This window comes from Thunnus thynnus, chromosome 18, assembly GCF_963924715.1.
Source record: "Thunnus thynnus chromosome 18, fThuThy2.1, whole genome shotgun sequence".
In the NCBI taxonomy this organism is placed as follows: Eukaryota; Metazoa; Chordata; class Actinopteri; order Scombriformes; family Scombridae; genus Thunnus; species Thunnus thynnus.
The window spans coordinates 24,008,380-24,029,609 of record NC_089534.1 but is presented as its reverse complement, the minus strand read 5'-3'; the positions used below and the strand labels follow the sequence as shown (position 1 = coordinate 24,029,609).

General features: G+C 39.6%; 1 protein-coding gene across 3 annotated transcripts in view; it reads right to left on the bottom strand.

The window, feature by feature from the left end:
- The window catches only part of map3k5 (mitogen-activated protein kinase kinase kinase 5), a 72,586-nt gene that overhangs the window by 26,845 nt on the left and 24,511 nt on the right, over positions 1-21,230 (bottom strand). For 2 of the 3 annotated variants that reach the window (XM_067572262.1, XM_067572263.1), the window contains 8 exons: positions 16,795-16,988; positions 14,635-14,803; positions 13,013-13,119; positions 5,484-5,654; positions 3,077-3,189; positions 1,602-1,761; positions 489-642; positions 234-341 (listed from right to left, as the gene is read on the bottom strand). In XM_067572262.1, coding sequence (XP_067428363.1) covers positions 234-341; positions 489-642; positions 1,602-1,761; positions 3,077-3,189; positions 5,484-5,654; positions 13,013-13,119; positions 14,635-14,803; positions 16,795-16,988 — 1,176 coding nt within the window. Of the gene's footprint in view, positions 1-233; positions 342-488; positions 643-1,601; positions 1,762-3,076; positions 3,190-5,483; positions 5,655-13,012; positions 13,120-14,634; positions 14,804-16,794; positions 16,989-19,907; positions 20,010-21,230 lie in introns of those variants that run through there. The other variant, XM_067572264.1, reaches the window with a different exon arrangement.

Genomic DNA, 21,230 nt, shown 5'->3' with positions numbered 1-21,230 from the left:
AACAGAGAGAAACTATGAATTATTGAGTGGGAAACTCATGAATGATTGTTTGGATGTTTTACAATTGCACATTTGGTTTATGATGATTATTACTAAAATAACTAGAGGAAGAATATTTCAACTGTAAAGTACAAAACAAAATTTGGAGGAAAATTGAACAAACGAAGAAAGAAAAAGCGGAATCGGGGAGTCAAAGTTGTTGAACAACATATTTTACTGCGTCAGACACCCACCTTGTCATCAGGAGCAACATGCCAGATAGACACTGTGTTGTCATCCACGTCTTTGTTTATGGACAAATATGAAGGCTGGTACACTTTAGTGGGCTCCAATATCAACACCTGGGGAAGAGATGAAACTTGTGTTGTATAATTTGTTTACCTTTTGTTTAGCCAATTAAAGTTTGCTGAGCATGCATGATGCTTTTCTGCAAAGCCCACACTTTGTGTTGAACCTGTATGGGGGTTAACTCAGCTGGAGTCACTTACAGGGAATCGCACGGAGGAGACGTCTTTTTTTGTTGCCTCCACCAGAAAGTCCATCCAGAAGTCCACCAGCTCCTGTTTGGGGGCCGGCTGGTCCATGCCAGGCTTCTTGAACTGCTGGTAGATCAAGATGGTCTCCACCAGAGAGCACAGATACCTGAAGTCAACCAGAGAGACAAAGAAATAAAACAACCATTTACCCACTGCGCTCTGAGAAAAACAACATCCAAATCTCTATTTAACTTAATGTCAGGCTTCCAAAAAAAGGCAGATAATTATCTGGTAGATAATTTGCATGTGTATTAAATTATTTTAAACACAAAAGATCAGAAAAACAAACAATACCATAAGATTGTGTTTCCATGCTGGGTAACATTTGTCTTTGTGGCATTAATGGAAACTTAAAGAGTTTTCACAGCACTAACACAAATAAAGAACAGCAGGGTCTCATGCACTGCAAATACGAGCTGCAGATAGTTTACTGTACTCCTCCACATGCCGTAGATCTGACGCAGTCTCATAAAATCTTGTGGAATGAATATAAACTCTGTAACTATGTCTTGCAGACAATTAAGACTTTGTTCTTCCACCATGAAATGGTTACGTGAGAGTAGCACGGATTAGAAGATCATTTTTGTTATGTTTAACCTGGGCCATCATCCTTTGCCATAACAAATATATAAACACCAGTAACCCCACATTTGCAGGTTAGGTTATGGTTTTGGTTTAGTCAAGGAATGGTAGAAACATGGTAGAAATCTTTCAACATTTAGTAAGTTTCTAGATGTTTCTACTGTTGACAAAAAGCATTTTTTTCATTTTTCTGTCCACAGAGCTATTTCCATTGTAACCCATTTTAACTACTAGTATATCCATTCAATTCATGTAAAGAGAGAGGTGCTGTTCAAATGAGCAAAGTGAGTTCCTTGTGATATTTTCTGTTCTGCATGCAAAATACACCAAATGCTTGCACAATAGCCACAGATGGCCACTGTGGTTTCAAGGGAAAGCAGAGCACACTCCAGATCGCAATGATACAGGCGCATTTGGGGATGGATGTGGTCTAAATGTGTTTTTCGGCATGATAATCTGAGAACAGTTTATCTGTGTTCTCACCAGATGGGGGCTTTGAGTTTGAAGAGTTTCTCTGAGGCCTGAATGACCCTGGTGTTGTCGCAGGCCAAGATGCTGGCGCCCAGGAAGAAACCCACATCCCAGTAGCTCTGCAGCTTGTCCAAGCTGCCTTTTTTACCCAGCAGGCTGCTCAGTTTCACTCCTGGAAAACAACAAGACAATATGATAAGGAATTTCACACAATGGGAGGAAGATTTTTCTATTGTTGTTATTTCCCTTTGGGCTATTGCCAGCAGGATTTTAGGCAGACAACATTGCGAAAAGGGTTCAGAGCATTATCATACTCTAGTCTACATCGATATACCAAAACATGCAGAGCTTTATGATTTGCAACTATATTCTTTAAGAGATGAAAGGTAATTGTGATAATGATCTTTGCCTTTGCGGAGGGAAGGTGCTGCTACGTGTTCTGCTGCAGACACCAACCGTTTTGGAGAGGCAGGTGGGAGTGGTGGGGATAAGGGTGGTGGTGAGCAGGGTCTAGAGGGATGGAGGGTGGGGCTAATTTGGGGAACTGCAAGCTGATTCCCAGAACTGCCTGCTCTGTTTCCCACATTCCTAAGCTCCTCTGAGCCTCAGATTTCAGGGCAAAAGCAGAAGATTGGGAACAAAGGCTTAACTGCATGCTTGGTTACAAAACAGGAGGAAATATTAGTGTATATAACCAGATTTTTAATTATTAAACCTGCATTTTAGTCACTTCTGGGTAGCACAACAAATTGTAAACACTCACATAATATCACTTTATGGAATTAATATGGTGCACTTTTGCCTATTTACACATCCTGCAGACACGCAGCAACATTAGCATTCATTTGTAGTTATGTTTCCTGTCACCTGATGAATGTAAGTACAATATTCACTCTGCTTTTAGCTCTGTTTTTAGTCTCCACCAGCATAGACATCTGTCTCTTTAGCTAAATGCTCCATTGTGTTCTCCAGCTAGAAGCTAACTTTGTCTGCTGTTTGGTGCTGGGCAGGTAGTGCACAGTAGGTTTTGCAATGCCGCCAGCTTCATCTGGAAAATTAGTTTAATGATAGAGTGAACCAAAACGGTAAAGCTGCAGGCTGTGACAACCAAAACAATGAGCTGAAAGACACTAAAATGCTCTGCAGTGCTGAGGGAAGCTGCAGAGTCAGGTGATAATTTCCTGTGGGTTTGTCACAACAAGTGACACCTGCAGAATTATACATAATCATGTTTTCTTTGTAAAAAAAAAAAAAAGATTAGTGCAGCTTTAATCTGTGTAGATTTCCTGTATGGTTGCAAGTCATAAAATACAAGCTTTCTTTCTGTAAACTGGTCAAATTGTGACCTAGATAAATATAACTGATCACAAAGGACAGCTGCAGAACGAGGACAGAGAGGAGTCAGTGGTTAGTCAGCAGGCTCAATAGACTCAAATGAAAAGCAGCATAATCAGGTCAAAATGCACATATATCTAGCGTCCACTCACCGACTTTGCGAAGCTCGAAAGACGTATCAAACTGGTGCCCAGCTGCCAGGAGAAGAACAGCATAGTTGATACCGGAGTGTAGTGTTGGCTCTGACTCAAACCCCTTTTTAAACCTGAAAGGAGAAGGAAGAAAAAAAGACTCTAATAAACACTTTTCCTCCAAGAAACGCGTCACTCCAAATCCCCGGCATCTTTTGAGAAAACGGATGGATTCATGGGGCTCTGCCAGCTTCCTGAGACACTTCAAGTTAGAAAAAACAATTACAGCCATATTGAGTTGGGGCCACAGAACGGCAAACTGCATCTCTGAGTACCTTCGCAAAACAAGAAATTTCATTTATTTAATGAGTAATCTGTTCTGCTGAGGGAAGGAGTGTGAATGTTATTAGGAGCCTCTGCCAAGTTGTGACATGGAACTGAAAATAACAGCCAGATGGGAGCTTGATTATGGAAGCAGCATATTCAATCAACAAAGATGAGATCTTAAAAGCAATTTCCAGAAGGCGGCAATCAACAGCCTCGTGTTATTATTATTGCTCTGTTATTCAGTCAACTTCTGTCAGCTCCTGTTAGCCTTTATGTGCTCGCATGACAGCCATACATAAGGAGATGGAGGATTTAAGAGTTAAAACTTTCTTTATGTACATACAGTCAACTTGATCTGCCTTCAGAATAGCCTGAATTCCTTAATTTTTCAAGATCTGGATTCCACGAGGTGCTGGAAACACCTCATATGCATCTGGCTCTGTGCTGACTCAGTGTCACGGAGATCCTACAGGTTTTTCAGCAGTTCAACTCATGTTGTGAACGTCCAGCTCAATCACATCTCAAAGGTCTCTTCAAAGTTTAGATTTGGACTGAACTCTGGAAAGTCACTGTCTAGTAAGAAATTTTCTTGGAAACATGTTGAGACAATGACGAAATTATCCTGTGAGCAGATTCCCAAAATGCTGTATAAATAAAGTTTGTTATGATTATATAAATTATATATATTCAGTGATCATTTTCTTTCAAAGTCACTTACAGTAGCTCAGCTTTTAAGTTATGTTTTCCTTACATCGTTTCTCAAAATCATGCTCTACTACAATACAGCGGTGCAACTGTTTCAACTAGAATTTCATACTGTAGTTGAGGGAGGGGAAGTGATGCAGCACCTAAAGTTACAGAGGCTCAGGTATTTGCTTTGTGGCTCCCCTGAAAAAAATAAGAGAAATTATGGCAGATCTTTCTGAATTGTGCTACCACTGGACTCTAAACTCTATCCACTGAAGGAGAAACTATAATGATCATTATACTGTAAATAAACACATCACAATGTAATACTCATATTAATATTTGAAGCCACTTATTTACAAAAGGTTTTACTGTATGAATAGGTTACCATTTCATATATGCTCATTTCTCCGCTGGAGATATGGAACTTATAAAACACGTTCTGCAGACCGGCTTCAGGCGCAGGTTACTCTCCTGAGTGCTTTCAGAGAACTCATTAAGGGCAGGATTAATATTAGTTATGTATGCTTTAGCATTGTTGCTCTTGAATAATACGTTAATGTTTTATTTTTTGTGTCTGTTTTTATGTTGTAAACTCATCCACATATATATAATTCCCCATGTTCAGCATGACAACGACCCAAAACATACAGTCAGAGTCATAAAGAACTATCTTCAGCAACACAAGGAACAAGGAGTCCTGCAACAGATGTTATGGCCCCAACAGAGCCCTGAACCCTTCTAAGAACTGCATTAAAAGTAATATTAAGGAGTGGTTCATTTTCCAAGAAAAATGTTTCCAACTTGCTGCTTTTGCACAAATTTAAAGTCATCCACTTTAGGAATAAAAAGATTGAGCTTCTTGAAAGAGGCAGTAGTTAGACATTGAAATGTAATTCAAAAGCTTGATTGGCAGTAAGAGGTCTGAGAATATTACCATACCACTTCTTCATCTTCCCACCTGCAGCCTATATTGCTTACACAAGGAATAAATGAGCCATGAATTCAAGCTTTTAACACTACCATTAGCATTTTCCATCAGAATCTCATACCAAGACCATATTATTTTAATCATTGCATTTGTGAAACCTCTGCTTTAAGGTGTAATTTGAGATGACTGATGTACTGAGCTGTCATTTGCAGACTTGTGGCCTGCCTGTTCCCTTGAATGAGACTTGTAATTGCCCTCAAGAGCAAAGGTTTTGACTTCAGGATGATTAGGAAGATGATTAAGAAGACTTTATTCATGGCACCATTCATGGTAATCTCTTAATTCTGCGGTGCTGCAATCCAATGAGTCACTTTAAAATCATCTATCATGAATCTTGCCCTCCGAAACATCTAATCTAACAATATTTATGTGTGACTCAGTGTCTGGAAAGGCCCACACTGACATCCTGCCCGGCTCTCTCACCAGTGTGTGCCGCTGTCTCTGCTCTGTGTGTCAGTAAAGTGAGACTCCAGGAACATGTCCTTATAGATCCGTCCCACCAGGCAGTAGATGTCCGAGGCCACCTGCTCCTCGCCCTCCACCAGGGGCAGCATGATGTCCAGAGCCTTCTGTCTGTCGCCTGGCAGGTTCCTCCTAGACTCACACACATACACAAAAACATGACAAAAGCACACAGACACAGCATGCAAAGTCAGTCAGGAAGGAGTTAAACTGCATGCTGATCATTTTAAACTTGAGTGAGAATTTCCCCTCTATAGCTTTGAGCAGAAATCTATCCATGCTTTTGTAAATATCTCTTTTCATCCACTACTTACAGGAGGAAAACTGTCCCGGGTATTTGTGACCGTAACACTCTTAATATTAAAGGGGCACTTAACTAATTTTACAGGTCAAAGTCAATTAACTAGAAATCTACTACTCAGTCTGTAGCAGTTGCATAAATTATATTGTCTTCAGTGGCTCTGGAGGGAGCTGAAAAGATGCTGTGGAGTTGCATTATGGGAAGTATCAAAATTACTGTTATTTAACATGGTGCTATTATGTAATTATGCATTTACAACATCAGAGATTCTTTTTAAATGAGTGCACAAATATCATTGACACTGGCTCCTAAAGAGAGTGTTGCATTATTGGTTCTTTGTAGCCTAATGGTGTGTTCACACCGAAGCCAATTTTTCACGCGGCGAGAACACATACAAAGTCAATGCAAAGACGTGAATAGATGCAAATGGCAACACGAATGATGCGAATTTCGCGTATTCGCATTGCGAATACCTGTATATTTACTGGTGGGAGGAGTTTATTTTTTAGACTTTTGGGATTAATAACAGATTTATCTTCACCTGAGTCACACACCTCTCTCTCTCAGCTGCTGTCATCAATAATAAACATCTTAAATGCCTGCGAGTTTATATAATTTTAAAAAGTTACACTGTATATAGATATCTGTGTGTATAAACATGTCGCTGCCGTATTTATGCCTTTAGATGACGTTATTTTGGCAACCTATTGATTTGTTTATTGCAATTAAATCACAGCACAATCTAAGTTTATTTTGGGTTCAAAAGATCTATTTTTCACTTTAAGATCTATAAGTACAGTAAATCAACGGATTTTTGGGGGGAGTTTTGTATGACGGGTTAATTCAGTTTATCACAGCAAAACAAACTGAGAAGAGTTGATAATGTATCTCAGTGTTTACAGATAAGTGTCAGTATGACTGTTGTTAGCAGGAGGACTGAGCTGTCATGATGGCTGAGCTTCAGTAACATCACTGTGCTGGCTCCCATTGTCCAGGTGAGAACTAGTCGGTGCCTGCTGTCGCTTGCTGTCTGTGTGGGGCGAATACACAAACACAAATGATCCCTCACTCAAACTCACACGAGTAACACTAGGCTAGAGAGTGTCTGTAAATCATTTATCATTTATAGTGTGTTTATTAGAATTAGTCAGCCTTAAAACTGTTTTGTTACCCCAGTTTAAACTACAAAATGTCTGTAAGGTCATGTAAGGTTTTTCTGCTGCAGGGGAAAAAAATGTGAATGAAAACAAGTTCAAAGTGTCTTCCGATGTCTTTACTACAGAAATGGATTGCGGACTGATCCGTTAAGCAGACAAGAATTACTGCTGTCATAGATGATGAGGAGCTCAAAAAGACAAAAATATAGTCTGTATAGTGTATGACTGCCTCTTTTAAGTCCCCAAAGACTACATCAGTTACATTTAGTAGGAACCTTGAACATCAGCATTCATCAGAATCAAAGATAGAAATGAGAGTAAAAATGCCTCATGAAAATGAAACAATCAGCTCTTTCAAAAGAACTGAAATGTCATGTTAAAGGGCAGTGTTTCACAGTCTGTTCAACTAATTATAATTGGCCACGCAAACACACCTTCTGATTACTTTCTATTTTTGAATAATTACACATAAACTAGAGGAGTTTCTATGAAATTCCTATGTAAAGGGTGTGTACAGTCACCACAGTTTCACCCAAGATTAGTGTCACCAATTCAACATCCAACCAACTGTGAAATACGGTCACAATCTCCCCTTCTGTTCCTGAGTTACGGTGTTGAATAACGGCCAGAAAAGTGTTTTTGCAGAACACTATGATGTCACAGTGAAGTTGACCTTTGACCTTTTGGATATAAAATGTCATCACGTCATCATTTTATCCTATTAGACATTCGTGTGAAACTTTGTCATAATTAGTGTATGATTTCTTGAGTTATGGCTTAAAATATGTTTTATCAGGTCACAGTGACCTTTGACCACCAAAATCTTATCAGTTCATCCTTGAGTCCAAGTGGACGTTTGTGCCAAATTTGAAGAAATTCCCTCCAGCCATTCCTGAGATATCACGTTCACGGGAAAGGGACGAACGGACAACCTGAAAACATAATGTCTCCGGTCACGACTGTCACCTGCGCCGAGGCATAACAAGTTTCTCAAGTAATCACAGTCAGTGTTGATGCTAAGCTTGAAGCAAAAATATTAAAATGCTGCAAGCAAAACATCAAAAATACAACACATATAACATAATTAATGTGTGTGTGTGTTAGTGATATGAACGGAGTGGTTCAGGCAGGGTGTGTGTGAATGTAGAGTACGTGTTTGAGCATTTAATGATGTGTATGTGATTGTTTGTGTAGCTCGGGAACGGTTGTACAGCTATCCTTATGGGACAGTGATACTTGGCACAGAGGAGGCCATTAGGACTCCATCTTAAATTACTGAGGTTACTGAGTTCATTAAAAGAATTGCCGCTTTTATTAAGCACAGTGAGCCTCCAACTGTACTCGTTCAGGTACTGAAGTTTCCGTCGTAACTAACCTGTGAGGATGTAAGTGAGGCTCTGCAATGAATAACCCATTCAAAAACAACAAACAGGGAAGACGGACTGTAGCCTCAGCTGTTAATCTGTTGAGTTACATGAATGTCTGTTCATGAAAGCTTTTAGATTTCCTGTTCTGATCGCTGTGTCTAGTGGTGATGTATTTCAGGCTTCCGCTTTGTGAAATGAAACAGTCAAACACAAATAGACCTGCGATCAGGTATATCCGTGCTCCTGACACAACTTGGAGCGACCAGCAAGTTGAGAGAATTTCCTAAAAGGGCTTAAAAAGGTGCCTTAACACATATTTGTTTATATAATTGGGCAGCCTCATAGTATTTTTCTGTATACTGATTTGTTATACACTGAGAAAAGAAACACATACCTAACAGAACATAATATTAGGTGCATAATTTAATGTGATTATGAAATAATGTGATCAGGGATTACATAAAAGTTATGAGTTATATACTGAAAGTAACAACTAAAGAAGAAAATACTGGAGAGAGATCCTTAAACAAACTCCTTCAACATACTTGTCTTCACAGAAAACATGAGGTATTAATATCAAGGAAGGTCCCTAAGAGCTTAAGGAAAATCTGTTTCCTCATTATGCAAATTCATGCAGCAAGTGGCTTCAAAATCTTCCCAGAACAACCACTACACTGTGGAAATATTTATTCTTGAAGTATGAAATGTCGATCAGGCTTTGTTCTTATGTTGCTGAACGTTTCATGACACAGACTTCAGGGAGAAATGACTGGTGTCAACCTCCAACGTTTATTCTCACACAGGCACAATGTGTGATAGTCATGAAAAAATAAAAATCCCGATAAACATAACGTGACTGCTCTCCAGAGTGAGAAGGTTAAATAAAACATATGAGCTGACAGCTATTACCATGGAGACCGTCCAGAGGGAAGAAAAGAGTGCTCAGGGAGACGAGATCTGCTCTCTCCTCATGCATCTCTCTTTCTTCTCTTCCAGAGTGCTGATGGGTGTTTGGATGGAGGAGATTCTTCCCTCGCTCCTGTCAGACTACCTGCAGCGAGTGAGCCCGGTGCAACAGGCCCCCCCCGAGCGGCGTTCAACACTCACATGCCAGACGCTGCCCTGCTGCAGACACGAGGCTTAAAGCCAATTAGTTGACACACTTCAGCCTGGCAGATTGATTTAGAAGCAGGGCACCCACTTCAGATCAATCATCAAGCCTTTCTTAAGGCTGAGAGTGGAGTGGAAAATTCATTCAAAGATTTTCCTTATAATTTTATAGTACAGTCCATTACAACCTACGACTGACATTTGACAGATCTGGCTTTTTGAGTCAGTTGTATATCAGTGACTTGTATTAAAGCTTCAATATAGTTATTTCTCCAGGAAAATGTCAAAGAAGTTTTATTTGGTTCCTTTCGAGACGGATTCTTATCAGGGTGGAAAAATTCTGAAAAAGCATGTAGACTATAGACTTAACGGACCATTAGGATAATATGGATACAATCCCCTATTACTATTACGTATTTGTAATCTTATAGTAAAATATTGGAACCCCCCCGTCACCCCTTTCTGACATCAGATATAGGTTGAGTTGTGTCCGACAAATTCTGTATCTTTCCGAAACCGACGATCCAACATCTACACCAGCCGGGGTCTGAACTTCTCTATTTAGCTCTGTGTTTTCATTCTCGACAAAACCATTTTCACTTTTCATGTGAACAACCGACACGAACAAACAACACTATGAAAGCCTTCCAGAAGAGACAGTCTAAAAATGTGTAACATATTTTAACGATGTCGCACCTCCCTCCTTTCTACAGTATGACTGCTAGCTTCCGCTTCGAGTCCATGTTCAGAACAGCTGCTGTCTAAACACTTTGGATTTCTGAGGTGGTACAAATCAGATCTTACCAAGCGTAAACCGATTCTTATACACCATTTACACCTGGTATTAACATGCAATCTGCATCCAGATAACTTATCTAGATAAGGGAAAATGCATGTTAATGCAAGGTGTAAATGCATGCAAAACTCATTGGGATCACATTTGAAGGTGGTTGGGCTCGTACTGTGATTGACTCTCAGCAAAGTGTAATGTAATCTGTACAGTGTGACCACATTCATAAGAAAAAAATCCCCCCAGCAAGTTGAAAGGTCACTTATTAGTAAAAAGAAGAGTAGTAGGGGTGGCTTAAAGTCTTCACTCGCAAAAAGTAAATGACACCCAGCCACAGCTTTGCTTCACATGACCTCAGATGCGTCATGTTCGTTGACAAGTCCACCAGTCCCGCCTACCTAATTTGCATATTGAGATCTGTATCAATGTAGGCACAATTGAGATAGATAACAAGCAATTAATACCAGGTGTAAATGCAAAGACCCATAGATCAGACGTCATTATGCAGATAATTCAGATCAAATGTTAATACTAGGTGTAAATGGGGTTGTAGTCTAATCTAGTGTATAAAATACCTGACAAATTAATAAACTTTTCATCACACTGATGCAAAAATCTTGCTAAAATCTTACTGTATATTGCCACAACATTGTCCACAATAACCCACTACACCCAGAAATATTAATGGGGATATCTACCACAAAATAAACTTTAAAGGATGGCAAAATCTCAGAAATAAAACCAATTTAAGTCATCAAAGTTCGAATTCTCCTGTATTTCCGATCAAAATGTTGCTTTAATTTGGGTCCCTGAGAAGAGGGACCTAAGAGCCCTGATACACCAGTGCTAATCAATTACGCAATAAATATGTGATAAAAACAGGAACATAACCATCATGTTATAATCAGATGTGCACAAAATTGAAGAACTATTGTGTTATTTAGTATATAAAATTATCTTTTGCCTCACACACCACAAAAAGGAAAAAAAAGATAACACAGTTACACCGCAGATTACAATCTGTCCAAAAGAGCACATCACATAACCGTCACACGCAGCAGCTAGTGTAGTTATAGTGACTCATGAAGCTTTGTTGAACTGGTCAGCTGTGAGGGACATAAGAAACCTCCTACAGGTGTCATGAGGTGTCGTTCTGAGCCTGAGGAGAGCATCCCAAAATCACGATGGAGAGAGTGTCTTCTGTCATTAACACTTACCACATGAAAATGTCTCACAAAATGTCTCAGTGTGGTGCCTCGAGCTTGCAAACACAATATCACATCCTGGTAATGAGCCAGTCAGTAACAGTGAACACACGGGCATCTTGGCACCCGGCAGCAACATTTTCCAATTGCTGCCAAATTAAAGAACAGCACGCTTTTTATTGCTGTTTGAGGCAGTCGCACCACGAAAACCACAGGAAGTTTACAAGCAAAGCAGCTGGTGAGAAACAAGCAGTCAAAACCTCCTGCGTTGTACATCTGTCTTTTTCCCGAGCAGACACACATGCAACTAATATTATCGCTGCTGCTGCTGCTGCTTGGGAGCCTATAGCTTGAGCACACTGCTGCTTGAAACCCCAAATTATGTGATTTTTTTTTTTTTTTAACGATTTAATTGGAGTTTAAGAAAATTTTCCCACACTTGTTGGTTAAGAAAATCTTTTCAAAAGCCAACACATAAACATAAAATACAGTACCTTAAACACGGTTGACGTCAGGGGTAAATGATGTTGACAAAAATCAAATATACTTTTTTTTACTGAATATCTTAATACTGACAGTAATTCTAGGAGTGACTATCGGATAACAAAATATACCATACTTACACTAAAGGCATCAATTAACTGAAATGTAGCTTTTAGGACAAAAAACAACCAACAAACAAACTTTAACTTTAACCAATAACCCAAACCCCAAGTCAGGATCTAGTCTCATATAATAATAAAACATTATGTATGCAAGTGATAATACCATCAACATGTCCTGAAATATAAAATGACAAAAAATAATCAGGATGAGATGGAGGAAAAGAATGTCTCCATCGAGTTCGTATTTTCTATATCAGAAGTGCGTTATTGCTCTTTAACCTTTGCTGCTTACAGATACCCTGAGGAGTTCTGGTTCACTAGTAGCGCTGTGAAGCACCTGTTTTCAAGAGTGGATCCCTCTTTGTTTGCATCATGCACATGCATGTAGACGCACCTGCAAGCGCAATTTACATCCTGCTTTCAGTTTCACATTATTCCACTGATGGATAATTGGTGGCAGTAATACAAAGGTAAGATAGAATTAGACTGCTACCAAGCAAACATGGATTTAAATGATGCACAATTTAAAATATTTTTAAAATTTGCATTGCAGATGTTTTAAGAGGAAGGAAATGCATCGAACATTTTTATTAGACATCAAAGATACATGCAATGTTATTATTTGGTAGAACAGCATCAAGCAGATGTATTGCTTCTATGGTTGCTTGCAGTTTGATATTGTGTGCTGATTTTGATCAATGGTTTGAACTATTGACTGGATGTTTGTTTGAGATGTAGTGTTTTTTCCTCTGCAGTGGCATAAATAGATGTAGCGCCCAGCTCTAGTTGACATTTTAAACTAGAGATAGTTGTTTTCTTAACGTGAATATGAGAGTAAAGGAGAAAGATGAAATGACTATGAACTCATACAGGATGTGCATGTTGACTTGTATCTGTCTTGTCTGCTGTATGATGTGTTACTGTTTCATGCATGCTGTCTGACTCGCCATCTTACCGATTCAGTGCAAAGGCGTAATGGAACTTCACATGCGGATGAGCCACAGGGTCAAAGGTCGGAAGCTTCTCCAGAGTCTCCACCAGCTTCACGACGGACTCATAATCCTAGATGACAAGTAAAGATCACACTAGTGAGCTGCTGCTGCACTCATGATCATTGCTAAGCATTGTAGGACATATGTTGACATGAGTCTCCTAACCAGCGTCCTCCAAAAATAAACTCAAACTCATCAAGGTATTGAGAGTTTCTGATGTCCTTTAATTCATTCTGTCTGAGACTCATGTGTCTGCTTAACACCAAAAGTACTTCAATAATTGACTGTCCCCTTCATCACATTTTTGTTGCTCTACTAGCCTACATAGTCACTATACCCAAAGCATGCTGAATAATTCAGCACGTCCTCAATGCTTGTTGTTCTCATCAATGATTCATGAGGCCGAGCGCTGCCTATGGTGAGTGGGAGGATGTGGACAGTGAGTGACATTGTAATGCAGAGACTTAAGAGCGTAAAGAGAGGTAGAGGCAGATTTAAGACAAGTGGTCCAAAAGCTTCGCCTAGAGCTCTCTACAGGCGGTCTGCGATGGACCCAGTTTGAGAAAACACAACTAGCAAAGGGATGACAGATTGATGTTGAGGCAGTGACCTTTCTCTAACTTGTACAGAAGCTTCCTCTGCCAAGGTCAGGGACTTCAGCACACACACACACCCGGATCATCTGTACTAAGCTGACTGGGGATCAGTGGTTTGTTGAATATCTGATTCCCCCTTACAATTTACTCTCGGAACTTTGTGGGTTGGCAAGCTGAAAGTTTTTGCAGTCTCTCTGCGAGGATTCATGTTCTTAGGATGTAAAACTGGGGTCATAATGCAGTTTGAACCTTGAGTTGAGAATCTTTTATTTATTCATGCAGGTGGAAAACAGCTAAGCAATTCTGTGCAAATATATAGTTTTTTATGTCATGATTATAATTTTCTTTATGTTTTTTATGAGATGTTACTGTTGGTCTCACAAAGTCAAATAAAGATATTAATAGAAAATAACCACCAGGTTAATCAGTGATGAAAATAATTGTTAGTTATAGCCCTACTGCTTTATTAACAGGGTGTGTCCTATTCCTTTTTCCTCCCTCCACTGAAATCTTTAAGCACCTGCAGTATAAGTTGTTTTTTTTATGTATAGCGTATGTGCAGAGATGGTTTCTTCTGTTTGTCAAAGTTTAAACCTGCAACCCTTTGATTTAAGATCTCTCTGATCTCCAGATCTCCATTCAACCTTATCTATTTGCAGATAACCAGTAGGAAGCATCGGATTAAAAGGATGTGCTGCCTCTGTGGTGGCAGGAAAACTACGGGAGCGGTTTGAAGTGCAAAGTGAAATTTCTTTATGACACCGAACAAGGGAGTCTAACTGGAGTTAAAATCTTGTTTCTGGAAAAGGCAAATATTACAGTGAGTGGAAACCACTTCCAACACGTGTATTCTTTTCATTAAAACAACAGGAAGGACCAACATTATCACTGGCATCTAACCAGCAACAACCAGTTGTTTCCATAATGGTTTAATTATGCAAAGGCAGCACACCTAATTTGACAATGGTTTGGTTTAGACCTTTGGTTACCTGGATATCCCTGTACGTCAGCAGCAGGTTGATGACAATGTCGACTGAAAGGCACTCCACGTTGTCCAGCCGCTGTTGAATTCGGCTCAGCTCGGTAGCCAGCTCCATGCCAGTGTACAGCTCCCGAGCTTTACGGATCTCATTCAGAATCGTCTCTCGAAAATACTGGCTGTGAGAGAAAAACCACGAGAAAAAACTATGTTTGCATCGTCTTTATGATAAAGTAATACATCTAAAAGCCACCTCAGTTCCCTTTATTTAAAGTTATGTAATTACTGTATAATCCTTCCTGTGACTTAAGCAACAACTTCCATTAGAAAAAAATCTAATCAACCACAACCTTACCAAATTGTTTTTGGTAAGTTTCTCCTTGAGGGGAAATTCTAACATGATTGGAGTTTTAATTAATTTACTTACTGCATTCCCTACTAAATTTAGTGGTTTTTTTCGCTTGTATTCCATGTTTTTCATATGAATCATTTGATATATGTTGTTTAAATATTGCAGTAAATATAGCCGGAAGTACATAGCAACAACTAACTCAAGCTTGGTTTGTTGGCTGTGGAGTTAATTTGAAATTAAAGGGGACATACTATGTTTTTTGCAATTTTGTTACATATACTGTTATGATGTTGAATATCTATGCTAAACTTGGTCAACTATAGTTTGTTGCATGGTTTGTTGACATAGCCTTCGGAGCCGCTGAAAGTCTCCCGAGGGGCAGCTTAAAAGAGCTGGCCTTAAAGAGACAGGAGATAAAACGGCCTGTTTCAGACAGAGGCTGAACTGAGGGGCTTCATAAAAGGCCAGTATAACGAGTTTTTATAGTGTAAATCATGCAAAGATATTTCAGTAGAGCCCCAGAATATGATTATAGACCTGGAAATATGCAAAATATGTCCCCCTTTAGTGTTTACATCAACTTGGAATTAATATATTGACACCGACTGATATCTTATTCTCATTTAGAAGGCCAATGTCAGCCAAATGTTGTACAACAGCAAACAAATATTGGTCTAATGAAGTAATTATTTGATAATGAACACTGTTAGTTCATAGAACAGATATGGGGAAGCCTAGTCAGACTGTCTAGGCAGGTGGTGCTTTCATAAGGTAGAATACATTTAACATATAGTCAGCAGGTTATTATAAATAGCAGTCATGCTCCTTCACACAATGTACAGTATGTGTTCCTGTACCAGGGATAGCTGAGCTGAAATCTCTCTGCTGTGTTCACTGGTTTTAACTTCATGGATGCTGGTCTCCTGGAGACAAATGCTTCATCAAAGTGCACGTTTTTCTTCTCTGCCTGTAAAACCTGAGTCACTATTTCTGGAGCCGAGCTAGAACTAACTGGCTGCTGCTTCTCCCATTGGCAGCAAAGCCTGAGATATTACCCCAGCAACTGAGGTGGTGTAAATGATTTTTTGTTGTTTTATTTTTTTTAAAAATGTAGATCACCACGCAAGTCAAAGTTCTACATAAAAATAATTACAGAAAGTAAAAAAATAGGAAGAGTGGGATAATAAAAGAAAAGGGCTGTTCTGATGAATAAAAAAAGTCACATTGCTGCTCGAACATGAACACCTGCAAGCTAAATTTTGCTCCACAGGAAGACGAAATCACACTCCCTTGGCTTCTTCCTCATTTGTGATGTACCTAATTTATTTTTCTTAGTTTATCTGCACCTCAGCTTGCATTTATACAATAAAAGAACTTCTTGTTAGTAGGAATAGCTTAAGTGTTTCCTTTAGTAGTTACCAGAAAATTTAAGGTCATGAAGATTTTGATGATTGTAATAATTACCTTCCCATCCCTCATGACTATTAATCTCAAAAACAGAATGTTTGCAGTTTGTTTAGCATCCCTTTGCACGTGAATGACGTCTTATACTTCACATTTTATATTTTTAATCTTCTACTGTACTGTAAGTTCCTCCTTTATTGTATAGATTCCTGTGGTTCCTATACAGATGACAGTAAACATGAACTTGAACATGGCTTTAATGGTCTAAATGGTGAATAGATTCAGTTGAGACTTTTATGATCTCTGACGGGACATTACAGCATCCAGTAAAAAGAAAAACTATATGAAAATATATTTAAGAAAAGCAGAATCTCTAGTCCAGTCCACCCACTGTCTGCTCCTTTCTGTACTTACTGGGAGTTGGCCTGCGACACTTTGAGCAGCTGAATGAAGCGGTCCAGCAGGGGCATGCAGATTGGCCCCAGCAGCATCTCGAAGCTGGGTTGCATCAGCTCAGTCAGGCCCTTCATCAGGCTGCTCTCACAGCAGTACACCTTGTTGTGTGGCGTCACCATGTACGGGATGAAGGTGTAGTTGGCTGAGCATGTCTGTAGGCAGAAGAGACGCAGTTTTGGTCAAAATAACTATCAGTATATTTGGGCATCAGTGAATGTCTCCTATGAAGTTATTTAAAAGCAGCTCTATCAAGGTTGTAGTTTGTCTTAGAGGATATTGCTGGTGATTTTCTATATTTTTCTTGTTGTCAACAAATCTCATGTGCAGATATTACTTTTTAATAACAGCGATCATGTTTTCAGTCTTCGGAGAGTTTAATGAGCTTCGTTAGCTTGTTGTGCTTCACATCACGACCTCTTGACTTTGTACTAAAGTTCTTTACAATGTACAATGTGGTGCAAAGTCAAGAGGTTGTGATATGTCCTAAAACTAGCAATGAAACACAGAACAGTGTTCCAGCGCATGCACAGTGGCCGCTGCCTTACAAGACACTACTCTCTGGAGACTGAAAACGTGACTGCTGTTATTTGTCTTTGGAGCTGTTTCTCTGCTGCATTCAGCCAGTGCAGCAGTGTGGCTCACTGATGTGTTTTTGAGTTTTTGGACAACAGAGGTCTATGACACAGAGGAATAAGATATATCAGGCTTTGAAAACACACACAATACTTGTAAATAGATCAATTTGTTGTTGGTTTGGCTGTTGCACATGAGATTTGTTGACAATAAGAAAAATATAGAAAATCTGCAGTTAGATCCTTTAATAACTAAACACAGACTCTTTCATACAGTACATACGAACCTGTAGTTTAGCAAACTTTCAGTAAACAATTATCTAAATGATGTAACTTTAACTCTGACTTCATAGACACTCTACAGTAAAACATTACATCGTATACATGGGGAGGAAGCAGACTGCCTGGAGGAAGTCTGAGCTGTTTCCCCTGTTTCAGACAGTTTCAGGTAATACACACGTGAGGCTTCATCTCTGATCTGTGTCTATGCAGACAATAGTGTTTGCAGCGTTGTTTTCACTGAACCAGTCTAAACAGGCAACAGCTGGGAGGAGAAATGTGCATCAGTGGTGACAGAGCCATTAGGAGCTGCTTTCTTACAACTGTAAACACTTACACCACTGCATTTACAAATTCCACTTGTTCATGCAGCCTGGTATTTATGAAAATCAGCTCCAGCAGAAACAGAAGCTCACCTGGTGCAGAGCGCTACCCTGTTATTTGCTGCAGCTGTGGCATTCAGGAATAATTTGGTTTTACGTGCGTTTCTGTTTCAGCAGCACTCGTAGCACTAAAACAGTCCTTTTCTTTATTTACTTAGCTCTAATTCTTCACATCTGTGTTTTGTCTGGAGGTAGATTTCTGTACTCGGTATCTGTATTTGTTTTAACTTCACATTATTCTCCAGAAGTGGTCGTGATGCTTCTGCTGCGGTGGTCTACCACTGCTGAATAAACTAAGAGGAAACACGTGCGTCTGGTGTTTACAGACAGCGGTGAGAGAAAGAAAGGCAGGAAATCCACTATTGATATCCTCAAGAAACATTTGAAGTCTTTTAAAGGAGAGCTATTCCCAGAATGTCAGATGTGTATTGAGACACAACATGAGAGCATCTGAAGGCGGTTGGGCTGCTACCCAGCTGCATCCTGACAGCTTTAATATTCCATAATGGTTTCAGCTTTTCAGCAGCGTCTTCTGAGAAAACACACTGCTGCTCTCACTACCAACAGAAAAAGGAAGTGAAAGGAAGGTGTGGCATTGAAGCAATGAAAGGCTATAACTACTTCCTACTGTGCAACGGTGGCTCATGACATCACCGGTTGCTGCAGTGGCGGTGCATGCCTTTCAAAAATAAACCTGTGACCTCTGTTACTATTAGGTGTGACCAGACAGGTTGCAAAATCCTGATGCTATATTTAGCTCCTCTGTGTGTGTGTGTGTGTGTGTGTGTATGTGTGTGTGTGATTCATGCCGTCATGAGAAACACACAACAGACTTCGCCAGCGGCTGCAGGACATTTGAGGCAAACCTCTACTAGTTGCTTACAGGTGACAAGTTTCTGAGCTACACATGAAACACATGCGACAGCACCGGCACACGGGGAATCTGCTGAATGTGGCTGGGAATGAGTCAGTTATTCAGCCAGTGAGTCATCTGGTCTATTAGCCTTGCTCAAGGTCCATCTGCCCGTTTGCAGTTACAGCAGGGTTGTATTGGAGCTGCATGCCTACTCACTCACCTTCACAGAGACAACACGTACACCCACACCCATACACACACACACACACACACACACACACGGCTAACCACAACTTGATGTTAGCATTTAATTTATATGACTGTTCCAGCAGTCATTAACCCACTGAGGAAGCAGTCGTGACTAATAACCACCCATGATCTCTTCCACACAGTCCTAAAGCTCTGAGATTTTGTACACGTGGGTTGAGATATAGATTTGAACTAAGGCAGTGGGTAGCTACAGTGAGTGAATTTACACCAACACAGAGGAGGTAATGTGGATGCAATTATAGTAATTGGATATACACCAACAGAGGCTAATTACCTGGGTTTCCACTATCATGTTGGGTAGTTAAATCCACTTAAAAACAATTAGCATTGCATGCTTTTGTAACAGCAGAGTAGAATCAAGTAAACTTGCACCTGCAGTGTAGTTTAAAGCTGACGGAAATTAAATGCATTTTTATCAGCACAGGGGGTAGTTAAAGAGCAACTGAGCATTCACTAAATCCCTTCCTTCAACAGTCTAAGCACAGTTTAGCAACCGAAAGAAAGCACAGCAGGCTGGTCAAGCTTTGGATTTCTCCACATGTTGAAGTGGTGTGTATAAGGCTGTAGAAAGAGCGGTACTTGGTATCTAAAGAGTTTGGAGGATAATGTCAATTTTTTAGCTTTTCCTAAAGCGAACGCATGAGAGCAAAATTGTGAGGAATGGATTAACAAAGTGTTTATCTGCTAGTTTCTTCCCTATATTAACCTTACCGAGTGTTACTTTCGAAGCCAAGGAGCACATCATTAGCACTACAGGTTAAGTTGACTAGCACATCCACTAGTATTTCCTCACCGTGTGGAGGCTGGTCCTGGATGCTTTAAGAGTTTAGGGTGATGTTAGCGGCTCTGGCCTGCTCTTTGTTAAAATTTGGGTACAGTTACGCTTCAGCAACCGCTTCAAGCTAACGTAACCTGAAATAGTGCTATGTGTACCAAATACATCAGTTAGTCCTCATCCTAAAAACCTGCTCTCTTAACGTTAAAAATAAAAACATAGCTTGAACATAAAAACATGTATGTAAGCTAATAGTCAAATATGATTTTTCCTAATACCTTCGGTCTTTTAAGCACTATACCATGAATGTAGGGTACAGGTTTCTTGTTTTAAAATGTGTCAGCTGGAAACATTCAAAATACATTTTCAACCAACTCACCGAGCTAACGTTAGCTTAATTAGCTAGCTAGAGCTAATAAAGTCCGCTAGTGACAGTCACATTTCAGCCAAAAGAATTGACAGACGCCGGCTAGAAATGAGAAGCTTGATTTTTTTTAACTTCTCTGTGAAGATAAGGACAGTTTGTTTCAAAAATGACTAAACATTTAGTGTTATCACTGTAAACTGCATGTGTGCCGTGCAAGAACAAAAAGCTTAAATACACGGGACGAGCTTTAGTGAACGTAAAACGTGATTAAAATTATATAAAAATTTTGTTAATCTTAGCACATACTGGAAAAAACAGCAACAATGCCATCAAAGGGGATGTAAAATGAGAAAAAATGATCAAAAACTCTGCCGACATTGCTCTTTAAGTGCACTTACACAGTGTTAAGAGCACATGCACACATTGCAGAGGGCAGTTAAGTGCACTAATACAGGCAAGAAAGATGGAGAACAAAGACAGTAAGTGCACATAAGGGAGATCAGTAAGCTCACTCTCTCATACTGTGAGTGATAATCAGCTCACCTCACACAGTAAGAGTCAGAGTACGTTTCATGCAGCACAGGGCTGCCTCCTTCCACTCTGAAAAGCCACTTAGGAGAGTTAAGCCTGGAAAATCTGCTCCTGAACGTGGACTCTTGAACAACAGTCAGCCTGCTTCTGCTTTAATCACACTTTACTCTACTGTTGAATTCATTTATTTTTCAATTAGTCAATCAATAGAAATTTAATTAACAATTTTGATAAGCCATTAATCGCTTAAGGTCACTTATGAAGTAAAAATGCCAAATATTTCCTGCTCCCAGCTTCTAAAATGTGACCATGTGCTGCTTTATGTCACTATCAATGAATTCTTTTGAGTTTTGGTCTCATG